Raw genomic sequence first — 9904 nt, forward strand, 5'->3', positions numbered from 1 at the left:
TCAGCTAACCAGTATTTTCGCCCCTTCCCAAAATTACTTCAACGGAAGGTTTCCAGATGGATATGCGGAGCAAATCCATCTGGCGGAGTCAGGTTAGCGATATAGGAGATTCTGGGAGGTCAGGCATATGCTGGCTAAATCGTCAGGGTGAGAAAAGGGCCCTGAGGAGGATTCAATCTATGACTGGAAAATGGAAACTGAGTGGCACGACAGCATCATGCAGTGGAGATAATTTCCTACAATAAGGACGGGGAAGCCCTTCAGAGAGGGTGGGGCGATAGATGATGAATATAAGAAAGAAAAACCTGAAACAAAACCGACTTCAGACTGAGGCAGATCAAAACCATAACCCAACAGTAAGAGCCGCCACAAGATAGTTTACATTAAAGTACATTTTTTGTGGTAAATTCATATCAAAATGTATAAATAGTTTTACAAGGAACAATAAAATGACTATAGGTAACTTTACTGAATGATGCATTGCTTTGTCCTCTGTCTTCCTTTTTATCTGTGTGTATTAAAGCGCGACGCATAAGATTTGTATAATCCTCCTGACAATGAAAGCGTCTCCCTGCCTTGGCATCTCTTAAATTGAAACATTCCTCTTTTTGTGTTTTATATCATGAATAATACATTTCAATAATCCAATTCAGGAGCTGAATCAGGAGAGAATGTAAACAAGGTATTGTGGAGATAATGCAGTATTAGGGAATTATCAGGACAAGCTTCTAAACCAGTCAAGTTCACACTAAAGCCAAATGTACAACAAAATATAAAAGATGTATCAACCTGCTGCAGTACAGCTGCACAGTTACAGCTCTGTGATGCTGCTGTCATATGGATGCACGCTGCAGCAGATCTGACCTTGGCCCACATCCTATCGGTTCTTGTCAAAAAGCTGACATAGGTTTGCTGAACACTGCCTAGGGGGGTGTCGGTTTTTTCCAGAACTTTGCTGCAACTGGAGCTGTTTGCAGCTCAGGTCCTATTAGAACTTGTCAAACTGAGTAGCAGTTCAATGAAGTATTACTTTTATATTAGAAAAGAATTCGAAAACATTGTTAAATTAATGGATATGAAGCCATTTACGTGGAATGAGAAGGAAAAAAGAAAAATAATGAACAAAAGTAAGGCTGGAAAAGTGAAATCTTTGAAATCAAATATCTTGCACTGCAAAAAATAAAATCTAAATAAGTCATTTTTTCCTAAAATCAGTGCATTTTTTCTTGAAATAAGGATTGAAGTGAGACAATTTGCCAATGGAACAAGACAATTTACACTTTAAACAAGTGCATAATATCTAGATAGCTTATTTTAAGAGTAAAAATACTAATTCCATTGGCAAATCATCTTATTAACCTGCTCAAATTAAGGGTAAATACACTTAATTTAAGACATTTTTACTCATTTTGAGATCGTTTTTGCAGTGTGTGCAGTTATTTTATCATGACAGCTAGATAACTATTCTAATGTAATTAAGATCATGTGGTGAAAACTGGTGACAGACCAAGAAAAGGAAAATTAGGTTTTGAAAAATATTAATTGTTTGGCTTTTTTTGGGTTACTAATAAATACTAATTCTGAAGAGTGTGGCATGCATTTGCTTTTAGCCTTCTCTTTATTGTGAAACTCCCTGATTAAAAGTCCACTAATTAACCGAACACTTTTATTTGTTTCCCTTTTATCTTCTCTTTCTTTCATCTTTTCTCCTTTTGTTTTTCCTTTCCTGTTCTACTTTCCAATTGCAGTGTTCATATAATCTGTAATACTCCCTGCATGACAAAAGAAAATTAAAAACAATCCACTTGACTTCGTTTTCAAGTCTGAAGACATTTCACTTCCTCTCCCATAGCGTTGAGTTCAAGGTTTTATACAGTAGCCCAACAAAACGTTTTTGTTTTGTATAGATGCAAATTGAAACGGATGAAGGGGTCCACCCCTTTGGGATGGGGGTCGTTTGGCTTCTTTTTTTAAACTGCAATGCCCCTGGAAGGGAAGCGAAACTTCTTCAAACTTGGAATGACTATGACCTGGATGTCTGAGAAACTTCACCAGCTTACTCCCTGCAAGAATAATAATAAAGCTATTTATATGCAACGAGCGGACCACTATGACGATAGCCGTACTGCTCTGCTGTGAAAACCAAATCTGTTGGGCTCTTTTTGGCATCAAGACAATTATTCTTTGTTAGGATTCCTGTCTGTGTGGTTTGTGTTTTTGTGTCTTCCTTCCTCCACCAGGAGGCGCCTGGTTCTGGTCCACCTCCTCACATACCTGCAGATGGTTACCTCGGTAACGGAGTGTTCTTAAGCTGCTGACTGCCACTACCTCAACGCCAGAGTGTTTGCCAGTTTTGGGTACTCTAGCCAAGCTGAGTTTGTACTAAGTCAAACTGAGTTTTGTAAACCTGAGTCCTAACCGAGTTATTTTGTCTTTGCCTCTTGGCAGGAAGTCATCCTGCAAACTGGATTTTTTCGGACCTTCTCTCCCTGGAAGGATCATCTGAGCTTCAAACTGAGCTGGGGATTTAAACTGGAGGTTTGGATCTACTTTCCTCCAAGGGATCGTTTGAGCTTCACACTGAGCAAGGCATTCATCTCCACACCAACCCGTTCAAGAACCGCAGGAAATCCAAGTGGCAGTCAGTTTCTCCGTTCACCTACAAACAACCACATTCTGGGTTAACCCTGTCCGCCCTCCACCGAATCAGACAAACACTGGAACTACCGCACACAGACTGGAGTCAAAGAGTCAACCACTTTTCTGGAAACGTGAGTCAACAACCTAATTCTTGTCTTCAAGTTCAAGAATCAAATTTCCCACAGAGCCTGAACTAACCGCAGTGTCTTCCCCTCACTTTCCAGTTCCGGTTGAGCAGTGTTCTGGGCAACACTATATTCTGCAATATCTCCTCAATAAACCTGTTAAACCTTTTCCCTGGTCTCTCTGAATTGGTTTTCTCTGCATGTGGGTCCGAGCTCTTGATAAAATCATGACATTCTTATTGCAAACATTGCCAGACAAGACACGTACAGAATGAAGATAATAACTGTATATAGACGGATGGAGGAACTGTTCTAATTAGATCATCTACTAATCATCAGTTCTGACACGCAACAGGCAGCTAATATTAAGGTGTAATAAACTCACACATCATCAGTGATAATTATCCTAACATGTAACAAAAATCAGTTTAATTCATCATCTGGACAGATAAAGCTAAGCCTGCAAACCTACCAGGACATGGAGGTCTAGAGATAACAATGATAGGCATTTTCAGCCTACAGTCCGCTCTGTTTTGAAGGTTTCTTTGGAAATAAGCCCTATTTCAGTGTTAGAAAAATGTTTGGATCTTTTATGTTTTGTAATCCAGATATCCTCTATATGTTAATTCACTGAAGGTTGTAAATCTGTGGGAGGAAACTGGGAAACAGCACCTTGGAATGACAAAGGAAGGGGGTGTTTGCTTTGGAGCATGGGGTCAGTAACCTGGAGGGGATGGAGAGTGAATAAGATGGATACATTCTTTGTAATAAGCAGTTCAGACATTGCTTCTATATCCATATGTGCTGTACATACTGGGCTCTACCTGTGGAAATCCTTGCTGCAAGTAGAAAAACTTTTGATCTCAACATCTTCATGCTTTTTCATTTTTAGTTACGTGAATATTGGAATTTCACTGACGTGCAGTAATCTAGTTGTGTAAGCAGGCTCTGCTTACAGATATGTAACCTAACCCGAGAAATACTAGCTGATGCTAAAAAAAAAGAAGTCAGATAAAGAATTTTTTTCTTATATGAGACATGGATGTAATGATTTTTTTTTTAACCAAAGAAAAAATATTTTATTTTTAACCCCATTTTAAATATATATTCATACATATATATGTGTGTATATATGTGTGTATATATATATATATATATATATATCCAGGGTTCCTACACCATAAGGCAAGTTAAATTCAAGACTTTTTAAGACTTTTTAATGCCACTTGAAATAAAAATTTAAGACCAAATTTACAAGAAACACAAGAAAAACCTGCTTGCGACAATTTAACCCAAAGGTTTAATTTAACATAAATCACTGCACTAATGTTTCAAATTTTAAAAAGCTTCCCAAACAGGAAGAAAGCTAAAAACACACAAATGACAGATATATTTTAACAATTATTTAACTGAATTCACAAACTTTGTTTTAGCAGGGAACAAAACAAATCAGTTTTAAAGCCACAACATAACCAGTGCTAAGTCTTTTTTGCAGCTATTTTTCTTTGCATCGTTTTCTTAGTATGTTTGATTTGGTGATAAGTGGAGGCGTTGCAGAGACAAGGGTGGAACAAAACTGAGAAATACCGGCTGTTTCTTGGTAACTCGATTTTGACGCTTTGTTTTTCGCAATTTGCATGTGACTCCACTGCCTTAATTCCCATCGTTCTGAGCTTGAATCGCTTCTTGCACAAAATAAAGTGAGCCTCATATATGTTCCCTGGTTTTAGCCATGGAGAAAAGGCTGGATAGACAATTTTGGTTACATTTACACTTGCTCATATATTCCAGACAAAAAGTTAATGGTGCATCTCCCAAATGTCCCGTCCGCAACAACATTTTTATTGGTTCCGCTATCGGGACGGAACCAATAATGGCGAGCCGTTATTTTTTTTAAATAAAAAAAATTGTCAATTTTAACGTTTTATTTATATTACAAAAATAAACCATAATAAAATGATCCTATTTATGATGTTTTAAAAATTAAGACCTACTAAAGACTGATTTAAGACAGTTTAATACCAATTAAGGCCTTCGTTTTATTTTTAAGAATTCAATGCCTTTTAAGACTTTTTAAGGACCCGCGGGAACCCTTATATTTATATATATATTTATAGTTTATCTTTCAACTCTTCACTATAATGTTATTCTTATACATTTTTCTAAGGTCCACATTTTTGTGACCATTTTTTGTATAATCTTTTTGCTGCTGTAAACACCAGAATTTCCCCATTGTGGGACAATAAAGGGATTTTCTATTCTAAATGATCAGACTATATTCTATATTCACTACATTCTGTTATTTCTGCCTACTTAGTTTTTGCCAGGTGTTTTTCTAGTACATTTCAATTGTTGGAAGATTTTTTTCTATTCTTGCCATTATTTCTGTACTGTTGGATATGTTTTCCATAGTTTCTTCTTTAGGGTTTCCTCTGTTTTACCCTGTTTAATAATGTCTCCCTCTGCCTGAGCTTAAGATTTTATTCAGCTGTTACTCCTTATATTGCCTTTTGTTTGCATCTCCTTCATCACTACAGCCTGCAGTTAGCCGTCAGTATTCTTCTCTTTCTCTGTTTATCTTTATGTCTCCAAGCCTTTCTTTGTTTACCATTCACCATTGCCTTAAGAAATTCTCAAACTCACTATGCTTCTCAATAGCACTTTTCTCCAAAACACCAGGTTTTCACTAAAGCCGATGACGGGGGAAATGAAAGCATTAATTAAAGAGACAAAGACAGGCATTCAAAGAACCCAAACGATGGCCCAGTCCTAAGGGGCGGACCCGTTTGTCTGGTTCAATTAGCATGTTTTCTAATCCAAAACAAGGCTTTGTTTTTGGTCCACTCTATAAAGCCTCAAACTCAACGCTGTTTTTGACATTTTGAATTGAAAAAGCTTTCTGGATAGGAAGCAAAATGTCTTCAAACTTGGAAACAAAGTCTAGTGGTTTGTTTTTCAACTTTTTTGGAATGAGCATTAATTAAAGAAGAGCCTTGTGGAAAATTCTGACTTTGGAGGAGCAGTGCTCTGCTCACATGTGACCAGAATGTTCCTTTTGTTTCCAAAATGCAGTGTGAATGCAGAGTTTTCCTACTAAAAATCTGCTTAAGATTAGTCAAATTGTCACCTTTATGCTGGACACTAAGCTTAGCTTAACGCCAGAGCAAAGATGAAGTGATTGAAACCAAAATGCATTCATGCATTCGAGGTTCACTCTGAAAATCCAGCTAAAAATCTGATGAAAAGTTTGATGTATTAAAAAAAAAAAAAACTCTTCATCCAGACTAACTGAACTGAAATGTGCAAAATCGGTACACACATAAACAAATAAATAAATGTGTAAATAAAAAATCTTGGAAGCTGCAAAATATTGACACAGGAAGGCTGAGTAAAAATGCAGACCACTTTTCAATAAAAAGAATAAAGAAATATAAACTACCAAACTGGTAACCAACGAACTTTGCTGCCTTTTTTATAACATATATTTGCAGAAACTTTGAGAATGAACAAAAGGTTATCATTAATTTCAGAAATATCTTTGCATATTCCACAGCAGAGAGGAGGAAATCAGCAATAGAAATCTTCTACAGGTATGATGAGTGATTTCATTCCTCTTAAACGTTCTGCAAAACAATCACCAAAGGATATATTAAAACGATGCAAAGAAATGTCAGTCAACATTTACAACACGGTGGTTATAAATATAAACTCCTGCACCTCAAGCTTCCACTCCAGGTAATTGTTTTTAATTTAGAACAACACTGCTTCCACCTAATTATCTAAATGAGCTGAAGAGGTTCTGATTAGTGACAAATGACTTTTAAACACTCTCGTTCTGAATGTGTCTGAAACAGCACTCCATTAGCCAGGTGCTATGGCAACTGAGATAAAGCCAGCAGAGCAGAATCAGGAAATGAAGGGAGATATTGTTCTGACAATTGACACTATATGTAGTGGAGGAGGAGGAGGTCTGCGACTCACCGTACGAATCATACGACTCCCCGCTGTGTCCGTATTCATAGTAGTCATCTGAGCTGCAAGCAGAGAGAAAAAAAAAAGTGAATATAACATTTAAATGAATAATTTACTGTTTATTTCACTTTAAAGTCAATTAAGTTGTAGTGCTGCAGCCATGGAAGTTTCCACTCACACTAAAACTGGAAATTGAAACAAGAAAAATAAGCATGAAAAATGATTTATGTCGCTTTAAAAGTTTGTAGGTATATAAGGCAGCTTCCTTCCTTTATTTCTCCACAAGCTTCTAGTTCCATATTGCTGCTTATGGAGATGTATGAGGCGTGGCAGCTTTAATATAAAGTAAAAAGATGGGGGACGAGTTGCAGAGCGCTTCATTTCTCTGCTTGTTTATTTATTTATTTATTTTTGGATTTTGTGGTCGTCGGTGAGGCAGTGACAGAACAATCCTGCGTCGACATCACTCGGTAACAGCGCTATCATTCAGGAGAGGCAATTCATCATAAGGCTGCCACTGAGCCGACAGCAGCCATCACAGCTGGGTCCTCTCCGCCTGCCTGTCAGTCACACTGTCAGCGATAGGAGCACCTCTCTGCTCCCCAGATTAGAGAGCTGAAAACGTCATTCAAACACCCCCCCCCCACCCCCTCAGCGAACGCCAAGCCAACACCGGCTGACTGCTGAGGGCAAAGAGGTGACAGCTGTGACACCACAGAACTATCAAATTATTATTTTTCCCTGCTGTTAAGTAGCTTTCTTCCTGGGGACTGTGAACCTGTGGTTCTATTCTCTGCCTAACAAGGCCACAATTCTCTGGCTGTTTGGGAAAGAAATCTTTGCAATGTTGTGGGACTGCACCCATCTGTAAGCAATAGGTGATTAAATGACATCAACAGCAACAAACATAAAGGTATTTTTAAGGCAGGCAGACTTGTCATGTAGTAAAATAATCAAAACAGTAATTATAAACTATAAATCATGTTTAAATCCTTTATCTGTCCTAAATATTCCCATTGATTTTTAGAACCTCAATTTATTCAATCTGTGGAATGACTAAAAAAGCTAATAATTGACTTACTCTGCTGAAATATTTTACAGCAGCCAATCGTTTTACTCTTAATGTAATATTACGCTTAACATTTTGTCATTTTATTGTCATTTTGTCCACCCAACATTTGGTACTTCTAAAGGTTAGGCCATTTTGTACTAAACTTTCCAAAGTACAAAAAGGAGATTGAAGTAGTTTTGTCGCAAAAAGCTAATTGGGCCAGATCTTTGTTTGTTTATTTTCTGTGTGGAAGCTTTTGTTAAGTTACAGGTTTTGTGGCCTGGTTTCTGGCAGACAGTGAATTGAGAGGGCTTTAATGTTTGTCCTGTCCTCTGATCGTGTCCTGGTCCTTCTCTGCGGAGCCCTCAGGGTTTTTGGTCGGAATGTGGAGAAGGTCAGTTTTATTCCTGTAAGCCTGGCTCCAAGGAGGAGACCAGTTTAAAGTTTCCTGCAGAAATTCTGGTACTACGTCTTGTCTCTGTTCCCTCAACCACTGAGCTTGCCCGTCTGCATCTGAGCCTGCCTGTCTGCATCCGTGCTCATCTGTCTGGGCACGCTTCTGGACCCGTCTGTCCCTGAACCAGCCTTCACGCTCTGTGGATTCCAGGAAGCCTTTTTCCTTCTGTTCCTGTTTGTGTCAGAAGTTATGATCAGCTGTTGGCTCTTGGAAAGCTGGACCGTTCCTGCCTGCTCTGTCTTCCCTTGGCCTGGATCGGCCTCCTGCATGTTCTCCAGGTAGGCGCAGCGCACGTCGCGTCTGGTTGGCTGCCCATCGACTGGATCACACCTATTTAAGGGAGGATGGGCTGAATAGAGAAACCAGAGTCATGATGGATTGCGCCCCTCCAGTTGCTGCAGGTCCGCAGCTCGACATTTCTGCACTTTTTTAACTGTTCTGTCTGTTTTTTCCATTAATAAATGTTTTGTACTTTCCTACTGGCTATCTCAACATGCATACTGGGTCCATCTGTCCCGCTTATGACACTATTGAAAGACTGCTGCTCTCTAGGTGCAAAAAAGAAAGCCATTGCAGATCCTTCCTCCCTGTAGCAGGTAGACTTTACAACAATCACTGTTCTTGACAAGCTTAATAAAGGTTTAAATCCATGCTGTTATTTCCACAGTTTTTCCTTTTATTCTATGAATAGCATTTTTCTTTTGTTCTCTAACATAACCTGCTCTCAGACAAATTATGAAAAATGCTACAAATGTGTTTAATGCCAAGAGAACTTTAGGGGCTGAGCTATTTGTAGGGATGCACTCTAAAAAGCACTGCTCCATCTTAAACGAACTGCCTCAATCAGTAATAAGTAATTGAATTAAGTTGATCAAACTTCCTTTAATAAGTTTATTAGTTGACAACTTAAATAAATCAATTTGGAAATCTTAAATTATTGAAAGGAGCATAGGAAATGGCCAGTGGGGGTTATGCAGGGGTCTGGTCAGGATCGGGAAAAGTGGAAGTGAGTTAAGCATAGCCTCGCCTTATTGAAGCATGTACCATTTGCCTACTACATACAAAGTGTGTCTGGGTAATTTGTATCGGCGCCCGTTAGATATAGAGCTAAATTGAAAGATGAAACAATGTTAAAGTAATGAAACTGGTACTTTTCAAGCCACAGGCTGGATCTGCTGGGTAAGATTTATGACTGGACATCCTGCATTGTTTGGGCGGACAGCCTATTGGCCAGAATATGACGCTAATGTTACAGTCACATTTTTAAACCCAGTGGACCAATTACAACATCATACATTTACAGTAAGTCAGTTCTCACTTGTAACATGATACAGACCAAACTAACATATTGCCAGTCTGTAAAAGAATCTGCCTCTTTCTCCTGTTTGTGAGCCTTTAGAATAAACTGAGTTCTGGTACTTGTTTTACTGCTGATATTAGATTAAAGTGTTAAAGTTTATGCATATTTTAAGTTTATACATAGCGTCAGGGAAATGATGTGCACACGCTTTTGAGAAACAAAGAACCTTTGGAATATTGATGAAAAAGAAAAATTAGGAACCTTTGTTACATATATTACAGTAGCTGAACTTGTGGCTATAATGATAAAAGCCTGTATGTCTGAAGAAGGCATGTACCAGCATTTAATGTTCAGGGTTC

At 38.3% G+C, this 9904-nt stretch overlaps 1 protein-coding gene across 2 annotated transcripts in view; it reads right to left on the reverse strand.

Moving 5' to 3' along the window:
• Nucleotides 1-9904, reverse strand: part of khdrbs3 (KH domain containing, RNA binding, signal transduction associated 3) — a 279380-nt gene that overhangs the window by 19404 nt on the left and 250072 nt on the right. For both annotated transcript variants that reach the window (XR_001481820.1, XM_015394166.1), the window contains exon 8: nt 6747-6799. Coding sequence is in view for 1 of the 2 variants with exons in the window: in XM_015394166.1 (XP_015249652.1) it covers nt 6747-6799 (53 nt within the window). In the remaining variant the exon portion in view is untranslated. The remainder of the gene's footprint in view (nt 1-6746; nt 6800-9904) is intronic.

The sequence above is a fragment of the Cyprinodon variegatus genome, unplaced genomic scaffold (genome assembly GCF_000732505.1).
Source record: "Cyprinodon variegatus isolate N-32 unplaced genomic scaffold, C_variegatus-1.0 Scaffold675, whole genome shotgun sequence".
Lineage (NCBI taxonomy): Eukaryota > Metazoa > Chordata > Actinopteri > Cyprinodontiformes > Cyprinodontidae > Cyprinodon > Cyprinodon variegatus.